Raw genomic sequence first — 21,182 nt, forward strand, 5'->3', positions numbered from 1 at the left:
AATTAGAATTTACCTGTTTTCTTTAATTGTGCTATATTCCTTTAATTGGGGTGTTTTTTAACATGTCTATTTCAAGTATGGTATATATTACTTTTATTTTACTTTTGAAGTGTGTATTAGATAGTTTCTCTCTTTATTTTTATATGTATAGAAGAATCAAGAAGGCAGAGCCACACCACTCTTTAGCCCAAACAAACAGTGGGAAATCTGGTTTTCCCTAAGAAGCAATGAAACTGGCCTATACCCGCGAAACCAGTCGTAACCATCCCTGGCACCACAGATCACTTGGCCATCCCAGATACCCTACAACAGATTGGTATCAACATCTAGAAACAACAACCTATTCATTTAACTGTTGTGAATGAGTCTTCTGAGGCTGTGAGTGATAATGGAGGAATCAGGAGAGGAAGGAAGAACCCTTGCGAGGAGGGCTCGCTGGAAGATTTATACAGGAAGAGAATCAGGGAGATTGATGAGGAGTCTTCTGAGGAAGATTCATGTGGGGACTTGGGAGGGGATCTTGAGTTGGAAATGGATGCTGAGGAACCAGTGGTGACGGAGGAAGTTGGCATAGATTGGGCACGGGCTCCGGAGGATCTTGGGGAGGAATCTGGGTCCATAGATGCTGTAAATGCTGGAGAGACTTGAGTATCTTCAGAAGCAGATCCCACATGGTCTGCCTGGAGGAATGAGGGTAGTTCCACAGGTGTGGATAGAGTTGGGTGTGGGCAGGATGATCTTGACTTTGATGAGGAGTTTGGGACGCCTGATCCAAGGGGGTTGGCTGTTTGGAGCTCAGATTCTGATGAGTAGTTTGGGACACCTAATCTAAGGGCGTTAGAGGTTTGGATGCCCAAGGAAACCTAAATAAATTGGGGATGTTGGGTCACTATGCTTTGTGTGTGGCAAGATGTTGCTGAGCGCCATTGGGTTTCCTGTACGTGATTCTGAAGACTGGCTTGGGACTTTGCAACAGATGTAAGTTTGATCCGGGTTATTCTGCAACGGAGGGCTGGAATTGTGTGGGTTTCCCTGGACTGCACTGTTATTACTATTTTGCATTAGCTGCTGTTCGCCTCCGTTGTCTTGGCTCTTGGTGCCATTCCATGATGTGGACCTTCTAGTGACGACTTTACCCTTTGGACCTTGGACTGGAACTCAACTCGGCTTATCTCTTCACTCCCAAACTCGGCTTGGCGTCGTTCCTGTCTTTGCGGCTGTCTACTGTTGCTGACTACTGGCTTTGTTTCCGACCCTGACACATTCTCCTTATCCCAACTTCAGACCGGCTTGACTACGTTACAGCGTTCTGCTCCTTTAACTCCTGGCTCGGCGTTTGTCTCTGCAGCCGTTTGCCGCTAACTCTTCAGCGTCTTCCAGTTTCGCTTGTTTTCTCCGCTAACAGCAAAGAGCTTTTTAGCCCGGTTTGGGTTCTTGTTTCAGTTTGGAATCACTGTTGTACTTCTGGGTTTTGGGAAAGTTTTGGGGGCTTCATAACTGTTTGCCTTTGTTTGTTTTGCCATTTTAAGCCCGTTTTGAGCTTTTGGGCTGAGTTCAAGTATTCTATGTTATATCTGGATTATATCTCTGGTTAATCCGGATTATATGCCAATTAATGCTTTTGGCATTTTTCTTGCTTTGACTGCCTAATAACACTGAAGATTAAGTGTTTCAAGTCTCTGTTAATTTACTGAACTATTTTTGGACTATTACTTTAATAAACTATATTTTGGCTCTCAGTTGGCGTCTGACCTTTGACATTTACCCTTAAGACATCTGCGTTTTGAGTAACATGGTGAAATGTAACAGACATAACAACTCCATCTTTTGAAGCATCAAAATTTAAGTTGCAACATAGTTTTTTTTAAAGCATCCAGTATCAGAGACCTCCAGATATCCAAGCCTGGAAGATTTTGCTCTTTCTGCTGACATTACTACTGGAATGCAGTTTCCATACAGGTTTTCTGGCTTGTGCTATGATTTCCCCCAGCACATGTGGTTAGGCAATGCTGTCACTGTTTGAAGTCATTTTGTCATTTTCTGGATTCTCTTTTTTGAGACACATTTTTAAAGCTGAACAAGGCCACTTGAATCTGTGTTCTGCGGGGGGATGCATTTTGCTTAGGTTGTTTAATCACTGCCATCTAGTTATGTGTATTTGGCAGATTCAGTCTATCTTGCCTACTAGGAAGTTAGCATTACTGGTATTTTTCTAAAATATCACTTTTTTTTGGTCTGGAAGACGAAACCAAATGTGGTTTCTGTGGCTTGTTTCATCAGTAACATCTAATTATTTGAGACTGGTACCTACTGAATTCCACATTTCTTTCTGAAATTGTAACTATCCAATTGATTTCAGAATATGGTTTTGGCTTGTGGTCACTCCCATTTAGACTAGTGGGTTGGTGTTCCAAGCCATTTTCCTAAATCTATGCTTTTAGCCCAGAATGGGAACAAGAATTTGTTTTCAGAGATTTTTCTTCTAAATAACACTTTTCCTAGGTGACATGCATTATTGTGGCCAACTAGACAGTTGACACTCAAAGCCTTTTTCTGACTATTTTTGGAGGACAGGGTGTCTGGTATATTTCATTGCTAGTTTTTGGCTTCTCACAGAAATCTCAACTGGTAAATTTGGTTGATTTAGCCTGAGAAGTTGTCTTTCTGGACATTTTATAGAATACACAACTCTTCTCAGAGTTGATATCAGAATAAGTTATATAGGCATAAATATTAAGTAACAAATCCTTTCTCCAAACTCTGTACATTTAAAATAAAGATCTACCTAAATAGCCAGTGTGCTTACTCACAACATAATAGTTTTAAAGTGCCTTTTAATGCAGATAACACTAAATACCTTTTCCTCTCTGGAATTACTAGGAATGCCTTCCAATATTTCACTGATGAAAATCAAGATGCATGTAGCCACATAACATCAAAATGTGGTTCAGATGGCAAATTAATTAAGAACATACAAGCAGCAAATGGAGGCCACAACAGCTTGCTTTCACTTAAATTGACTGCAAAGAGCAAGATTACATACTCTCTCTTCTGAGATATACAGATTAATTCTATACTAAAAGCTCAAGTTTACAACAACTGAAATAAGCTGAGGACAAAAGTGGAAAACAGGACGGAGAGAGAAATTTGGTACTTTTTAAAAGCAGCTCAAAAAGTGGGACACCATAGAACTAATCAGGACCAAGTTAGGTCAGCTGAACAAAATGCAAAGGTGCCTGTTTTCCTGACTGTTATAAAGTCCAATTATATAAGCACATGTGAAGGAACCAAGTGTAGTCAAATACCCTCGAGCCTGCATACCCTCGATTCAAGGTTTTGTTATTGTATGACTTAAAGTCGTTTCCCATTTATGACAACTCTCCCACAGTTTTTTCTTGGCAAACTTTGTTCCAAACAGGTTATTACACTGTAGAATTAATGCAGTTTGACACCACTATGACTGCCGTGACTCCATGGTATGGAACCATGGGAGTTGTCGATTTTACAAGGTTTTTAGCCTTCTCTGCCAGAGTATGCGTGCCTTATCAAACTATAAGCGCTAAGATTCCATAGCATTAATCCATGGCAATTAAAATAGTGCATTAATTTTACAGTGTAGATGCACACCCAGTGAGTTTCCATAGCTGAGCAGGGATTTGAACCCCAATTTCTTGAGTCTTAAGGTGCATCTACACTGTAAAATGAATGTAGTCTGACTGTCAAGGACAGAACGCCACAAGATCAAAGATAACAGAGTTTATTGGATTTACAGAACTCAAAATGCCCGTAAAAGACAAGGGCTAGGCAACTTTAGCCTTTAAAAGCAAAAAGGGGCAAGGAAAAACGTTCAAAAGATAAACCGGATTAAACCGGAGTTTAATCCGGGTAAAATCAAAACAGCTTGCTTCAGCCTGGGAGTAAACAAAACAGAAGCTGGGAAACAAAGAGTTCAAAGGAATGTAACTAATTGGCAGCAGATGCCTCTCTGCTGCCAGCACTATGTTTTGAGTAACACAGAGTCACTCCTTCACACAGCAAGGCAAATTCCCAATACAAACGAAGCAGCCGAGGGTTGAAGCAGTAGAGTAGTCCCAGTTTTTTCCGAAGGTCAATTAGGTAGAATCAGACGTTTGAAGTTCACCAAGTCCAATAGGAGATCCCGAGCCCGTAGTCAGTTCAGTCCGTAAATCCAGAGCAGCAGATGGCGTCCGTGAAGAAGACGACGGAAGGTCAAAGCTATTGAGATTAAGCAGAGGTTTGCACAAACAAAAGCCCACACAATTCCTCCCGCCGTCTGAACCCAAATTCCAAAACAACTTACGTATCAGCACACGAAAACACACCCGTCTTCAGGAAAACGTCCCACACAGATCCCAAGCGTTCGTCCAGATTACCTTGCCCAACGCAATTTGCAATTGCTCCCAAGCCCCATTTTATGCCAGTTACAAGTCCTCATCACTATCAGCTGCCCTCCTTAACCCGGGCGTTTCCTCATCACTTTCCTCATCAGAGCTGGAACACCTCTGACTACGCCCCACAGCATCCCCAGCTGTGGATCCCGTCCCATCCCTCCAGCTTGTCCATGGGTCTAATCCTGAAGGTCCCCAATCATCTTCCATCCCATCATTGCCAGTGGCACCCAACTCCTCCCTTACCCGAGTCCAATCCATCTCATCCTCTTCCGAGCTAACCAGCTCTTCCTCCATTCTCTCTGTAAACCCCTGAAAAGACTCTTCGTCAGATGGTTCTGCAAAGATATCTCGCAGCCTCTTTCTTTCTCGCTCCTCGAGAGTATCTGACTCTCGAGGAGTCTTACGCCCACGTCTGCCAGTAGCAGAGCCATGAGGCTCAATCATAACACTGACACCATTTTCAACTGTCAAGTGCTGGTGCTTCACCAAATTACAAATCCTAGGATTCTGTAGCATTGAGCTGTGGCATTTAATGTGCTCTCACACTGCATTAATTTAACAGTGTAGGCCTTTGGGGGAAATTAAAATGTAGATGGACCACGGGTCTCTCTAGATCCAAGAGTACGGGAACTTGTCTCCCAATGGGGTTAATTAATGGTTTTAAATATGTATGTCATATTTGTAAATAGGGGTTTATCACTGACAGTTTTAGATAATCAGGTTGCTATAAAGAATTGATCAGGGCTTAATCTGTTTTAATTTTTACTTTGTATGTTTTTATTGTATTGTTAGCCGCTTTGAGTCTTGCCTTGGTGTGGGAGAAAAGCGGGGTAAAAATTTACTCAAATAAATAAATAAACGAATAAATACATCCTCAGAAAATGGATTCCAGAAAATGACCTTAGATTATTCTGTTTTACTGGATTATTTTTATTCTGTTTTCATTTTGATGCCTTTGTTATAAGTTTATTGTTATTATTGCACATTATTCTGTATTTTGATGTGTTTGTACTTATTTAGGGCATTTAATGTTTGCCCTCTTTTGTGTATAAATCGCTCTGAGTCCTTTCAGGGAGAGAGGGCGGTCTAGAAATAAAGTCTTATTATTATTATTAAGCCATTCCCAAACCAGTTGCAGGCAGTGCCATTGTTTATGTACTGCAAGTCACCCAACCCAGGCTGACTCAAAGCCAGCAAGAAAGCAATGATTTTCCTTCCTGAACATGAGGAGACAGTCAAATCAAGCCGCTCTCTGTATTCTTTGCCCTCTCTGGTATTATCCTTCAAATCACGAAAAGGTATAGGCAGCTTGCAAGCCTGTAGCAAAGGGGGCGGTTTAGGGATTCAAACCACCCCTGAAAATTTTCAGGTCAAAACCACTGGTTTACTCATGAATTTTAATTGGTTAACCAAATCCCCATGCCAAGTATATGAGAAGCAAAAACCAGAGTTCCTCCAGAACTGCAAGCATTATCTCAATAAAATTTTGATTATTCACACTGTCATTATCTACATTTCTGCCAATGTATATTACAATAGCAGCAATAGCTGACATAGTGGGAGTGACCAAGTTGGATCTACCCACAGCTGGCACAGGGTGGGCCGCGGGACACGGGGATTTGACCAGGATTGTAGGTAGAAACTGAGATGTCTATTACTTATTTATATTTACAGTATTTATATTCCGCCTTTTTCACCCTGAACAGGACTCAGGGCGGATCACAGAACACATATATGGCAAACAATCAATGCTGATTATACAATTACAGGCCAGACAACAAATTAGAGGTATCATATAGGCTTTTCTCCATCTTTTTGGCATCTTTTGGAGGCTGTGCTAGTTTCTGGCCACGGAGGGGGGGGGGTGCTATTGCTCCATCTCCTTGCCGAAGAGCATTCTTTGTAATTCTTTCAAAGAAGAGCATTCTTTCCTCCTTTTTTCTGATTGAAACACCACCCTGCATAAGATACCTCCCCGCTTTTTAAATGCAGTTCCTATTTATATACTTACATTGCTGTTTTCAATCTGCTACGTGGGCAGCTGCAACTGCTGATTAACCCGCTATGCTAAAGCCGGCCCTTTTGTGCCTACCACTTGTTCATCTAATCTAAGCCCTGCCAAAGAAACCATGGAACAGGGGCATAGAGAAGAAGCTGTGCCATTGTTAGACTTTGGCCTTTATATGAACAAGACTGTTTCTGATGCCCAAGTGAAAGCTCAATTAGTGCGAAATTGACAGGCTCCATTGAATTTCCTGTGGATAAGAGGCATCTAAGATTTCAGCCCAAATGCTTCAGCAGATTTTCCTGGTTAGCCTACTCATTTCATGTACAAGATGCACTCTGTAAGCACGGTGTTGTGTTTGGAGGAGAAGTTGGGGTAAAGGTGGTCATCAGCAGCTTGCTGCATTGGTTGCTAAACAATTTGTGTGATGGAAAAATGGAACAGAAGTTTTCAATAGACACCAAGAAACAGTACAGCAGAGTTCCGGTTATCCAATTTCCGCTTATACAACACACCATATTATCCGACGTGCCAGTGTCTAGCTTCTCCTGGCCGGTGCCTGGCACTTGGACAGGCCTGCTGCGCATTGCTGTTTTTCTAGGCAGCAACATGCAGCAGGCCTCTCCAAGCCGGGTGCTTGCCAGGAGGGAAAAGTGTCCTCCCTCCCAGCCAAGCACCCAGCTTGGAGAGACCCCCTGCACATTGCTGCCTAGAAAAACAGCTGTTTTTCTAGGTAGCAGTGGGCGTCTTTAAGCCGGGTGCTTCCTGGTAGGGATAATAGGGCCTCCCTATTATCCAACAGTTTCGGTTATCCGACATTTGGCCTACCCATTTATGTTGGATAACGAGAACTCTACTGTACCATCAGAACAACTTGCGCTATTTAAGGAATTGGATCTAGGGTATTACTTTCAAAATGCAATCAAAAGTATTTACAACAATCAGTGGGCCAGAATCCAAATTAATGGGTATGAAACAACAAAATTTTCGATCAGTAATGGTACCAGACAGGGTTGTCCCTTATCACCCGTAATATTTATATTTGCATTGGAGATTCTGTTAAAAGCAATTAAAAAGGATGAAAGATTACAAGGAATTAGGATAGATAGACAAAACTACAAATATCGAGCCTTTGCAGATGATTTGATTTGTATTATTGAAAACCCCAAACAGAACATTCTCAATTGGCTTAGGAAAATTGAAGAATTCGGTGAAGTAGCAGGTTTAAAAATAAATTAAAAGAATACAGTGATTCTCACGAAAAATATGTCAAAAAAGGATCAGAAGGATCTAGGTGACATCTCAGGTTTAGAAACACCAGCGAGAATTAAATATTTGGGTATATGGCTATCAGCGAAGAATAATCAACTTTTAAATTTAAACTATTCAGCGAAGTGGACGGAAATTAAAAAAGATTTAGAAAAATGGAAGAACCTAAATTTATCGCTAATGGGCAGAATAGCGGTTATTAAAATGAATGTCCTTCCCAAATTATTATATCTCTTTCAAAATAAGAAATCATCAGGAAAGTCACATTATTTAAAGATTGGCAAAAGGAAATTAATAAATTTATATGGAAAAATAAAAAACCAAGAATAAAATATTCTTCAATGATCTTATTAAAATCACAGGGAGGTTTTGGTCTACCAGACCTAAAGCTATATCACGAAGCCTGTGCCCTCCACTGGATTAAGGATTGGGTGAAATTAGAGAAAGTTAAAATATTAACGCTGGAAGGTCACGATCTTAGAAGAGGTTGGCACGGATACCTCTGGTATGGGAAAGCCAAAATCGAAAAAAACTTTGGGAATCACTTTGTAAGGTCAGCTCTACTTAGAATTTGGGATAAATATAAGAATTATTTTCATACTAAAACACCTCTATGGCTCTCCCCTTTGGAAGCGGATCACAGAAGATTGTTAGGCTGGACCAAATGGCCTACTTATAAGGAAACTCTAGTTATTACATCCAACTCAAGAGACCCCCCGCAATTAAAAGAATTGAACGACATTCAGAGCAATAACAAAAATGTATCATGGTATCAATTTCTACAAATTAAAGAGGCCTACAAAAAAGACAAAATAGTGGGTTTTGACTTAGAACAGGGTTTCTGGGACAAAATTCTTCAAATAGATAAGAAGATCATATCAATACTATATAACAAATTACTAAAATGGGAAACGGAAACGGAAGAAGTCACCAATTCAATGATTCAATGGGCTAAGAATATAGGCAGACCGATTTATATGCATGAATGGGAATCAATTTGGAGAAAGAAAATTAAATTTACATATTCTAGTGATATGAAGGAGAATTGGCTGAAAGTTATACATAGATGGTACCTGACCCCAAAAAAACTGGGATTAATGTATAGGAATGCCAATAACAAATGCTGGAGATGCAAAGGCCAAATAGGATCCTACCACCATATGTGGTGGAATTGTAGGAAAATACAAAAATATTGAGTATCCATACTGGAGGAAAGCAATAAAATACTACAAACCAATTTTGAGTTTAAACCTGAGCTTCTCCTGCTAGGGCTATACGACCCGCAAACCAAAATAAGTATTAATACAGATAAACTTTTCACTTTCTTTATCACGGCAGCAAGAATGGTGCTAGCGAAACATTGGAAATTGGAAAAAGCTCCCAAGAAAGAAGATTGGATAGACAAATTGTGGGAAATTAGAGATATGGACAAATTAACCTTCTTGATAAGAAGAAGTAACGGCAGAGCAATGAAAGCCACAGACTGGACATGCTTTGAGGACTACTTGAAAAAACCAAGATAAGGACGTTAAAACAACTCAAGTACTAGGAAGACAAAAACCGGAAGTCAACAATTTTTTTGTTTTTGTTTTTTAGTCCCCCCCCTTTTTTCCCCCCTAGTGTTTTGTTCAATTACATTACCTTATCCCTGCCCACCCCCCACCCCCCCACAACCCCTTCCCAAATCCCATGATACCTCACAACATCCCATTCATAATCCCTTCCCCTTCTTTTCTTTTTTTTCTGTATATTTCTTTTCCCCTCTTCTCTGTTATGTTTTTTGATGGACGTTTGTTTGTTAAGAAAATCCCCAATAAAAATAATTAAAAAAAAAAAGAACAACTTGCGCTTGGCTGAAAACTTCTTGCTAATTCACAATGGAAAACGTTTCAATATGATGCCACATGAATGTGAATGTACATAGTAGTTTTCTTAATTTATTTTGAGTTGCTTATACATATTTATTATTGATGTATTGATTGCTGTTTATGTGATTTTAATATTTTGTAAGTGGGAGATAAAGCTTTATTATTATTATTATTATTGATGATGATAAAGGAAATAAGAAGCAGAAGAAAAAAGAAACTTCTGCCATTTATGGAACCTATTGTCTTTTGTGGCCGGCAGGAACTGACTTAAAGAGAGAGCAACGATTCAGGACCAATTACCTGTGAAGAACCTTTGATAATGATGCTAATTTCAGGGCCTTGTTGGGACCTTGTGCCAGACCTGAAAAGTCATCTCGGGGGGGGGGGGGGAGTTTCTACCACTTCCGATGTTTCTTTTTTCCTGGCTACGGGCCTGGCAGCTTGATAGCCTACTATAAAGCTAGGTCCCATCTCATGTAGGATGCTATTGGTGGAGGAAGACGCAGGAAGAAGAGGGGCGGCGGCTGGGGAGAAGAGGTGCAGTAAAGGCCCTGGGGCGCATGCGCACGCACCTTGTTTGGAACGCTGCCCGGGCAAGGCGCGCGCAGGCTGTGGAGAAAGAGAAAGGGGGTGGGGTCTGCGCGCGCGAGCAAGCACACGTTATCTATATCCAGTCTACACATGTGTCTGAGTGGGACGCATGCGCAGGAGCGGGAGAGGAAGTGTGCTTACTTGTAAGCCTAGTCCTTTGCAGTGACTAAAAAAGAGTAGAGAAAGGAAAGGGAGTCGTTGGGTTGAGAGGAGGTGGGGAGCGCGTGCGCGGCGAAAGGGGAAAGAAGGGGCGGGGCCTCCGCAGTGTGAGTGACGCCCCCGGTGAGTGGCTGGTTTGCGGCGCCTCCAAGTGGACGCAACTTCCACAGGACGGAGGAGGAGGAGGAGAGCCGGCGGAAGCGCCTCCTCGCGCGGCCCTCAAGTCGCCTCAGCCGGGCGGGGAGCATGAAAGTTCCGCCTGGGCCTCATCTCTGGCGAGGCTCTTCTTCCCGCCGCTTCCTGCTTCCCTTGCGCTGAGGGGCGTCCCGCTGAGAGGAAGGCGGCGAGGATCCTTTGGGCCCTTCGTCGCCTCAGGAAGCCCTTTGCCTCCTTCCTTCCATCTAGAGAGAGGCTCAGTTGTGGAGGGAAAAGTGAGAAGGGAGACAGCAACGAGCCTGTCGCCCCTCCTCATAAACAAACCCTTCTCTTTCTTCAATCTTGCATTGCTGGAGTCCTCCCTTTAAACCTTTTATATTTTTGGCAACTCAAGATGACTTAGTGTTCTCCTTGCTGGCCTTTTGTCCTTTGGGAGTTTTCTTTATATTCTGATCGTCTTCACCTTTTTCTGCTGGGCGGATTTTTCTTTTTTTCCTGGAGAACTTTCCTCATTGCAGTTTGGATACTCCTTCGGGTTCTCTCTAGGTAGACATAAATAAAGGACCCTCGCGTTCTCCAGCGTGGCAGAAAGTGGGATTCTGGCCACTACGCCAAAGATGGAGCATGGCAAAATGGATTACTTTTGCGATCAGGTACAACAGAAAGATGTGAGCCGCAGGATCGAGATCGGCAAGGAGTTTCTGAAGTATTTGAGCGAGCCCAGCGTTTCTACAGATCTGGAGCAGGATCAGCAACGCCTTGACAAAGTGATTGATGAATTAACAGGATGGGTGAATTCCAGCAATTATAAGGTAATAATAATAACAATAATGCTTTATTTCTAACCCGCCCTTTCTTCGCAAAGGGACTCAGGGCGGCTTCCAAAGACAAAAATGGCAATCATTCAGTGACATATGCAATGAGAAATAGAAATAAAACAGAAACAAAGGAATTGTTAAAAGCAACATAGAATCATAGAGTTGGAAGAGACCTCAAGGGCCATCCAGTCCAACTCCCTGCCAAGAAGCAGGAAGTCTCATTCAGTTAAAAAATAAGCCAATAAAACATCCTAGGCTAATGAGCTGATAAAATTTGTATACAAATATAAAAGTTTTGTGGCTCTGCAATAGGTTAAGGTAAAGCTGCTTTGCCCTCTGGTACTTGGCCCTGGTTTAAGAATGGGGGCCCTTCCACACAGCCCTATATCTCAGAATATCAAAGCAGAAAAACCCACAATATCTGCTTTGAACTCAGTTATCTAAGTCCACACTCAGATAATGTGGGGTTTTCTGCCTTGATATTCTGGGATATAGGGCTGTGTGGAAAGGCCCTTGGTCCCTATTTTGCCTGTTGGGTGGATTTTTGAAATAATGACTTTGAAAAACTAATTGAATTTTACGATGAGCCCTTCCACACAGACATATAAATCAGAATATCAAGGAAGATGATCCACATCTGCTTTGAACTGGATTATCTGAGTCCACACTGCCATATAATCCAGTTCAATGTGGATTTTATACAGCTGTATGAAAGGGGCCAGTGTTTTCATCCAATTTGTTGCATCTGTATTTGCTTATATTCTGGACCAAAAATAGGCAGAAAAGGGCTGAATACACAAAGTAAACCTGCCTATTTTCACAGTAGAGCATCCTATGTGCATTTAGAAGTTTTTTGAATTCAGCAAGATCTCTTTTTATATTTAAGAAATACTGTAACTGTACAGCATCATAATAGTGATTCCTTTTTGTCTGTACATGTGCTTTCAGGTCATCAGTTGACTTAGGGACAACTCCACAAATGCTATAGGGCTTTCTTAGGCTTTGCCAGTTTCAGATCCACTTGGTATTTGTTGGTGAACTAGCTTGTAAGAGATTTATTCTTTAAGCAATCTATTGTTGATGGCCTTCAAGGTAGAACATGGGTCACAGTGTTGTCATTACTGTGCAGTTACATTGCGATCCCAAAATTTTACAGCTTGACTTACAGAAAACTCACAATGACTCATGCTTTATAAATTTTGCAGGCAGGTTTTTTTGGCCGCATTACAATAAAACAGTATTCACTGAGGCATGAGGTGAGGAATATATATATACACACACACACACACTGAGACTTCTATCTAAAGCTTTTGAATGGTGCCGCAATGCCAGCAATAGCCATGTCCAGTTGAGTAGCTATTCGGCAGACCATTAACTGTCACTAGTTTACACTCTTGTCTTCTGGTGGCAGTATTGCTCTATAACACAGGCTTGAGATCTGTTGATTCCTCAAGTTCCCCAGAGACAAATCTATGTAATGTATACCCATAATGTCTTATCTCCTGACACAGTGTTCATTTCTGGGCACTGATATGCAAATCAGTGTTTTCTCCACATTCAGTAATTAACTAATGGTGTTGAAAATACATAAGCCAAAAGGGAAAATCAAAGTTCATTAATGTGTTGTCAAAGGCTTTCATGGCCGGGATCACAGGGTTGTTGTATGTTTTTCGGGCTGTATGGCCATGTTCTAGAAGTATTCTCTCTTGATGTTTCGCCCACATCTATGGCAGGCATCCTCAGAGATTGTGAGGTATGGAGAAACTCAGCAAGGAAGGTTTATATATATCTGTGTCCAGGGTGAGGGAAGAACTCTTGTCAGTTGGAGGCCAGCGTGAATGTTGCAGTTAATCACCCCAATTTGCATTGAATGGCTTATTCTACTGGCTACTTTCTGCCATGTACTTTCTGTCATGTACATGCTACTTTCTGCCATTTGTTCCCGTGTCTCAGAGTGTTGCTTCTTATTTACTGTTCTGATTTTTGAGTTTTTTAATACTGGTAGCCAGATTTTGTTCATTTTCATGGTTTCTTCCTTTCTGTTGAAGTAGTCCACATGCTTGTGAATTTCAATGGCTTCTCTGTGTAGTCTGACATGATAGTAATTGGAGTGGTCAAGCATTTCTGTGTTGTCAAATAATATACTGTGTCCAGGTTGGTTCATCAGATTCTCTGCTATGGCTGATTTCTCTGGTTGAGTTAGTCTGCAGTGCCTTTCATGTTCTTTGACTTGTGTTTGGGCGTTGCGTTTGGTGGTCCCTATGTAAACTCGTCCACAGCTGCATGGTATACGGTAGACTCCTGCAGAGGTGAGAGGATCCCTCTTGTCCTTTGCTGACCGTAGCATTTGTTGGATTTTCTTTGTGGGTCTGTAGATAGTTTGGAGGTTGTGTTCTTCATCAGTTTGCTTATGCGGTCAGTGGTTCCCTTGATGTATGGTAAGAACACCTTTCCTCTGGGTGGATCTTTGTCTTTACTCTCCTGGCTTGCTCTTGGCCTTACAGCTCTTCTGATGTCCATGGTGGAATATCCATTGGCCTGTAGAGCCCAGTTTAAGTGGTTTAGTTCACCTTGGAGGAGCTGAGGTACGCAGATTCTTTGTGCACGGTCTGTCAGGGCTTTGATTGTGCTTCTTTTTTGACTTGGGTGATGATTGGAGTTTTTATGAAGGTATCTATCTGTGTGTGTAGGTTTTCTGTAAACTGTGTGGCCCAATTGTTGATTGGGTTTGCGGATGACTAGAGCATCTAGAAATGGCAGTTTTCCTTCCTTTTCCTTTTCCATGGTGAATTGGATGTTTGGGTGGATGCTGTTGAGGTGGTCCAGGAACTTGCTGAGTTCCTCTTCCCCATGGCTCCAAATGGTAAAGGTGTCATCAACATATCTGAACCATACAGTTGGCTTTTTTGGTGCTGTTTCTAGGGCTTGTTTTTGAAAATTTCCATATAGAAATTTGCTACTACTGGGCTGAGAGGGCTCCCCATGGCCACTCCATCTTTCTGTTCATAGAATCCATTGTGAGACAATGGTGAAACAGGGCTGTGATGTCTTCTGGGAAGTTTTGTTTGATTAGTGTGAGGGTGTCAGTTACAGGGATCTTAGTAAATAGGGACACCACATCGAAGCTGATCAGGATACCCTTGGTGCTTGGCTTGAGGTTGCTGACCTTTTCTGTGAAGTGTGTTGAGTCCTTGATATAGTGCGCATTGAGCCCAATATGGGTTTGTAGCTGTGTAGCCAGAAATTTTGCAAGGTTGTAAGCCAATGGCACTCACAATAGGTCTTGTGGATTTTTGGGAGTCCGTAAAGCCTGGGTGGGAGGGCTTCTGATTTGCACAGCTGTTGGTGTATGTCAAAGTTAATGGAGGAGTTCTTGATCAGAGTGTTAGTTTTTCTGGTGATTTTGCTAGTTGGGTCTTGTTTTAGTTTCTTGTATATTGTGGGATCCAGAAGTTGTCTGATTTTTTCTTTGTACTGTTTCCCTTGTCAGCTGGGAGAATGATGATTTCTGGATCTGAGTTGAGATCTTTGATAGCCTGTCTTTCATTCCTCGTTATGTTGCTGGGGGGAAGTTTTGCTGTTTCCATTCTTACAAATTTAAGTTGATTAAATTTGTCAATCTTTGTGTACAACTATGCCTATTAATGTATAGCAACCCTTGAATTCCGTGGGGTTTTCTTGGACAAATAATATTTTATTTATTTATTTCTTATTTAAACTTATATGCCGCCACTCCCCTAGGGTTCGGGGCGGCTTACAAGAAAGGCTAAAATCTAACAATTTAAAAACATCTTTCAAATATCTTTTTAAAAAAATCTTAAAAACACTCCCCCAGGGCTCGAAGTGGCTTACAAAAACAGCTAAAATCTAAGCAATTTAAAAACAGCAATAGCAGAGATCAAAAGCCTGCCGAAACAGGTGTGTCTTACATGGCCTGTGGAAGACTGATAAGTCCCGCAAGGCACGAACTTCAGGCAGCAGAGTGTTCCAGAGTGATGGCGCCACTGATGTAAAAGCTCTACGTCTAGTTGCTGTTAGGCGCAAGGTCTTAAAACTGGGAACTTCCAATAGATCTTCGTCCTCTGAACGGAGGGATCTCTGGGGTTGGTAGGGGGTGAGGCGGTCCCTCGGGTACATTGGCCCTAGACCATGTAAGGCCTCAAAGGTAAGCACCATCACGTTGAAGGTGATCCGGTGCTCAATTGGTAACCAGTGCAGCTGCAGTAAGATTGGTGTTATATGACATCTCATCGGGACTCCCGCAATCAGTCGAGCAGCTGCATTTTGTACCAACTTCCGGATCACCGACAAAGGGAGGCCAATGTAGAGGGCGTTACAGTAGTCCAGTCTTGAGATGACAGTGGCCTGGATCACTGAAACTAGGTCGTCCCTTGACAGATAGGGGGCCAGCCGTCTAGCCTGCCACAGGTGAAAGAATGCGGTTCTACTAATGGCGGAGACCTGGGCTTCCATCGTCAGCAGAGGGTCCAAAAGGACTCTCAGACTCTTTACCAATGATGACGGGCATAGTTCCTCGCCATCCAGGGTAGGCAACTGGATATCCCCACTGCCCGGTTGACCCAACCATAAGATCTCCGTCTTTGCTGGATTCACCCTCAACCTGCTGGCACGCAGCCATCCATTAACAGCCTCGAGGCATTGATGAAAGTTATTGGGTACACAGTCCGGTCGGCCTTCCATCTTCAACATAAGCTGAGTGTCATCAGCGTACTGGTAGCACTCAAGTCCGAAACCTCGAACCAGCTGAGCAAGTGGTCGCATATAGATGTTAAACAACAGAGGGGAGAGAATGGCTCCTTGAGGCACCCCACAAAGTAGAGGGGACCTTTCAGAGACCAGGCCTCCCCTTTCCACTCGCTGTCCACGGTTGTGAAGAAAGGAGGCCAGCCAATTTAAAGCTGTCCCCCTGACTCCAGCAACGGCAAGGCAGTGGGTCAAAAGATTATAATCGACTGTGTCAAATGCTGCAGTGAGGTCCAATAACACGAGCAGCACCGATCCGCCCTGATCAAGCTGGCATCGAAGGTGATCTGTGATGGAGACCAGCACAGTCTCTGTCCCATGTCCCGCACGAAAGCCGGACTGGAAGGGATCTGATCCGGCTGTGTTGTCTAGGAACTGTTGCAGCTGCTCCGCTTCTGCCCTCTCTATCACCTTGCCCAGGAACGAGAGGTTCGAAACTGGGCGATAGCTGGAGGGAACCGAACAATCTAAATCTGGTTTCTTCAGCAGGGGAGAGACCACTGCCTCTTTTAAACCCTCTGGAAAGACTCCTTGCTCAAGGGAGCTGTTTATTATCTTCAACAGAGGGTGACGTAATCCCTCCAAGCAGGATTTTACCAACCAGGAGGGACACGGATCGAGGGAGCAAGTGGCCATGGAGTCTCAAGTTCTCTCCTTGTATCAATTGTGGCGGAGAGGTCCCGGCATAGTACTGAGATCTTGTCAGCAAAATAGCTTTGGAAAGCCTCGACTGAAGGGGCCTGATCATTACTTTTTGGGTTGGTAGGAACCGTCGTTAAAGATCTAATTATTTTGAACAATTTTGCCGGGCGTGAGCTGGTGGATGCTATCAAAGAGGCATAATATACTCGGTTTGCTTCGATGATAGCATGCTCATAGGACTCCATAAATGCCCTATAAGCTGATCTCGAAGCTCTGTCATGAAGTTCTTGCCACACGCCCTCTAGCCGTCTCTTTTCCCGCTTCATCGATCGAAGTTCCTCGGTGAACCAAGGAGACCGATTTCGGCGGGGTTGGAGGGGCGATCTCGTCGAGTGCATTGGATAGCCTGATGTTCCATGTGTCCACATGCACATCGATCGAGTCACTGACAGGCTCCAGATCCTTCAGAGCATTCCTGAACCTACTAGGAAAGAAAAAAAAATACAATTGTATAATAGGGAATGCCTGACATTTTGAAATATGTCATACACCATTTGGAAGGTTAGATACATTGGAAGTTAACTTTCTTTTGATCAACTTCATAGATTGCATTTATCAGATGTAAGGTTATTTATTCTACACTTGAAACTTTTATGTCTGTTGTCTAGTGTACTGTTTGCCTTTTTCACCCCGACTCAGTTCTTATATTTTGTATATTTGCATTTTCTTACTTAATTGTACTTTATTTTTTCACCTGTTCCAGAGTTGCATATATTTTATACATTTGATTCACTTGTTTCTTCTTGGACTCTGTTGAATGTGTTGTCCTCTTCTCCACTGTTAAAATTGAACCAATTTGTTCTGACCTCTCTTTTTGCCTCCTAGTCCATATCTCTGTTCCTGCATACTTTATACTCATCCTTCATTCTCTGTGAGCATACTTGAATGGAACTATTGTCCTCTAATTCTTCGACATGTCTCCTTGATATTACATGTGCCCAATTTATATGTACTACACATCCCTTCTATGTTATCACGATAATCTCTCTAGCATTTAGCATTAGATATGCCACTACTTCCCCCTTTAAAGATCAGCCACTATCCTCTGGCCATTCTCTTCCCCAGCTATAGCTCAGTTACTGTTATGCTCCAGACAGCTGTAGTTTATTCCTTGGTTTCCCCTCATCCAACTTTTTTTTTTTTTTACAAAAAAATCCCCCTTTCACCCTCACTTTTGCCTCTTGCACTCCACTGAATCGTGAAAATCTGTAATTGCCCTCCTTACCCTTTTTGCCAGCTTGGATACAGTTGATCACTTTCCTATTTTCCACACTGCTATGCCTTGGGTCTCAGTAGTTCTTTTATTGTTTGATTCCTTTCTGGCCTGTTTCAGCTTTTTGTCAGTGTCTCCATAGGGAGATTCTTCTACTCCATTTTCCTTTTCTCTGCTATGGACTTTTAGAGCTTTGAACTCACGCTCTACCATTCTCTCTATAAAATGAGAGGGTAATCTACCATTCTCTTTATAAGAGATGAGGCTAACCTTATCTTTTGGTGTGTCCTTAATACCATCCACATGCTGATAACATCTATCATTGACTGCATCTTCTGTTGCTTTTTACATACTCAACTGTGTTTCTGATATTTCTGTACAGGTGTTCATTATCATATCAGGCTCAGTGTGACAAAGACTGAAAAAAATCATCATTTGTTTGATATATACATTTCATTTGTTCTCCTTGTGAATTAACACTCAAGTTATTATGTTGATAAGACACATTTTATTCTTGGTCTTCAACCACACCGCACCCTTCCCTATCTCTAGATCTCATCATGTCTCTCTCTATTGTATTAAAAAAACTCCACAGACCTACTGTCCCTGGAGGAAAGGGTTGTGCTTTCACTGGACATCTCTCTGGCTTTTGTTATTGCTTCTATACTATAGGTATATTACATTGAGACATTTGTTATACTGGTGTGCTTGTTCCCAAGATTTTGCACAATGTCCAAGTGTTGCCTTATTTATTATTCTCCCTTGTTTTTCACACTTGTTTCAACTGTTTTTAGCAGAAAATAAACTGAGGGAGAATGAATCTATATACAGTAGAGTCTCACTTGTCCAAGCTAAACGGGCCGACAGAAGCTTGAATAAGCGAATAACTTGGATAATAAGGAGGGATTTAGGAAAAGCCTATTAAACATCAAATTAGGTTATGATTTTACAAATTAAGCACCAAAACATCATGTTATACAACAAATTTGACAGAAAAAGTAGTTCAATACGCAGTAATGTTATGTTGTAATTACTGTATTTACGAATTTAGCACCAAAATATCATGATATATTGAAAACATTGACTACAAAAATGGCTTGGATTATCCAGAGGCTTGGATAAGCGAGGCTTGGATTAGTGAGACTCTACTGTATATAAAAGAGTGATGGCATCACGGCGACCCACAAAACAACAAAAGTACAGGCCCCCCAACCTTGAAATTTGACAACACAACCCATCACCCACGCCTCAGGGTTGATACAACAAAAAGAAAAGAAAAATAAAGTCCTAATTAGAGGGAGAGCAATAATTGTTTTTATCCAATTGCTGCCAGTTTAGAGGGCTAATCTCTGCCCACTTGGTCGCCTAGCAACCAATTCAGCCAAAGGACAGCCAGGATTCAGTTAGGGGACAGGCAGATTTAGGCCTCACTTAGGCTTCTTCCACAGATTATCTAATTTGCACTGGATTATATGGCAGTGTAGATTCAAGGCCCTTCTACACAGCTATATAACCCATTTATAATATATTATCTGCTTTGCACTGGATTATCTTGACTCCACACAACCATATAATCCAGTGTGCATTTTATACAGCTGTGAAGAAGGGGCCTCATATAATCCAGTTCTAAGCAGATAATTTAAGATTATCAATATACAGTAGAGTCTCACTTATCCAACATAAACAGGCCGGCAGGATAAGTGAATATGTTGGATAATAAGAAGGGATTCAGGAAAAGCCGATTAAACATTAAATTAGGTAATCGTTATACAAATTAAGCACCAAAACATCATATTATACAACAAATTTGACAGAAAAGGTAGTTCCACGCGCAGTAATGTTATGTAGTAATTACAGTAGAGTCTCACTTATCCAACACTCGCTTATCCAATGTTCTGGATTATCCAACGCATTTTTGTAGTCAATGTTTTCAATATATCGTGATATTTTAGTGTTAAATTCATAAATACAGTAATTACTACATAGCATTACTGCGTATTGAACTACTTTTTCTGTCAAATTTGTTGTATAACATGATGTTTTGGTGCTTAATTTGTAAAATCATAACCTAATTTGATATTTAATAGGCTTTTCCTCAGTGCCTCCTTATTATCCAACATATTCGCTTATCCAACATTCTGCCGGCCCGTTTATGTTGGATAAGTGAGACTCTATTTATATTTACAAATTTATCACTAAAATATCACAATGAATTTAAAACACCGACTACAAAAACATTGATTATGAAAAGGCAGACTGCGTTGGATAATCCAGAATGTTGGATAAGTGAGACTCTACTTTGATATGAAATAATTTCTGGGATAGAATAATGCAGAACAATATAATCTCTAAAACCAGGACAGTAAATAAAGAAATAAAGAAAGTAAATAAAGCAGTGAAATTGGAAATTCCACAAAGGAAACAATCAGGGCCAGCTAACACCTCCCAGGAAAGGATTCTTCCAGAAAGGAAGCTGAGAAGGCAGTGAAGCACTGTGTATTACCAAAGTCATTATTATTACTATCATTATTATTATTATTATTATTATTATTGTGTTGCGGTCAACCGTGAAAATGAATACAATCTGGCTCCAAGTATTCAAAAACACTAAAATCAGAATATATAAAAATTAATGTGGTATAATAAAACAGAACAATACAATCTCTAAAATCAGAACACTAAATAAAGAACAACACTCTGAAAACAGGGGAATTCCACACAGGACACAATCAGGGCCAGCTAACACCTCCCAACAAAGTATTCCCATCATCAAAGACTGGCAAATCCTCTGTTTTCTTAGGGCCACAGACATTAGAAGCACATAAAATATCGCAAACAACACCACTCTGAAAACAAGGGAATTCCAGACAGGAAACAATCAGGGCCAGCTAACACCTCCCAACAAAAAAATCACTCAGAGGAAACAGCCAGGCTTTAAAGCTGCAAGGCCATTACATCCTAATCATTTTTCCTAATTGCAGCATTCATACTTGCCTCCAAGAGACCAAAAAAAACAAAAACAAAAAAAACAATCAGAAATATTGTATATTCACAACTTTTAGAAAATAATATCCCCTGATTGGCGCAGCGTGTTAAAGCGCTGAGCTGCTGAACTTCTGGACCGAAAGGCCGTAGGTTTGAATTGGGGGAGCGGAGAGAGCCCCCATTGTTAGCCCCAGCTTCTGCCAACCCAGAAGTTCAAAAACATGCAAATGTGAGTGCATC

At 41.5% G+C, this 21,182-nt stretch overlaps 1 protein-coding gene and 1 long non-coding RNA gene across 36 annotated transcripts in view; one reads left to right on the plus strand and one right to left on the minus strand.

The window, feature by feature from the left end:
* Positions 1 to 3,741: 3,741 nt before the first annotated feature.
* Positions 3,742 to 10,380, minus strand: LOC134292655 (uncharacterized). Its single transcript, XR_009999914.1, has 2 exons — positions 9,855 to 10,380; positions 3,742 to 4,236 (listed from the first exon to the last, which is right to left on the minus strand). It is a non-coding gene; the product is annotated as an uncharacterized LOC134292655 (long non-coding RNA).
* A 61-nt stretch (positions 10,381 to 10,441) lies between these two features.
* clasp2 (cytoplasmic linker associated protein 2) overlaps positions 10,442 to 21,182 on the plus strand; it is a 223,911-nt gene continuing 213,170 nt past the window's right edge. For all 35 annotated transcript variants that reach the window (XM_062958261.1, XM_062958283.1, XM_062958265.1 and 32 more), the window contains exon 1: positions 10,442 to 11,272. In XM_062958261.1, the coding sequence (XP_062814331.1) occupies positions 11,078 to 11,272 (195 nt within the window). In that variant the 5' untranslated portion in view covers positions 10,442 to 11,077. The remainder of the gene's footprint in view (positions 11,273 to 21,182) is intronic.

This window comes from Anolis carolinensis, chromosome 6 (genome assembly GCF_035594765.1).
Source record: "Anolis carolinensis isolate JA03-04 chromosome 6, rAnoCar3.1.pri, whole genome shotgun sequence".
In the NCBI taxonomy this organism is placed as follows: Eukaryota; Metazoa; Chordata; class Lepidosauria; order Squamata; family Dactyloidae; genus Anolis; species Anolis carolinensis.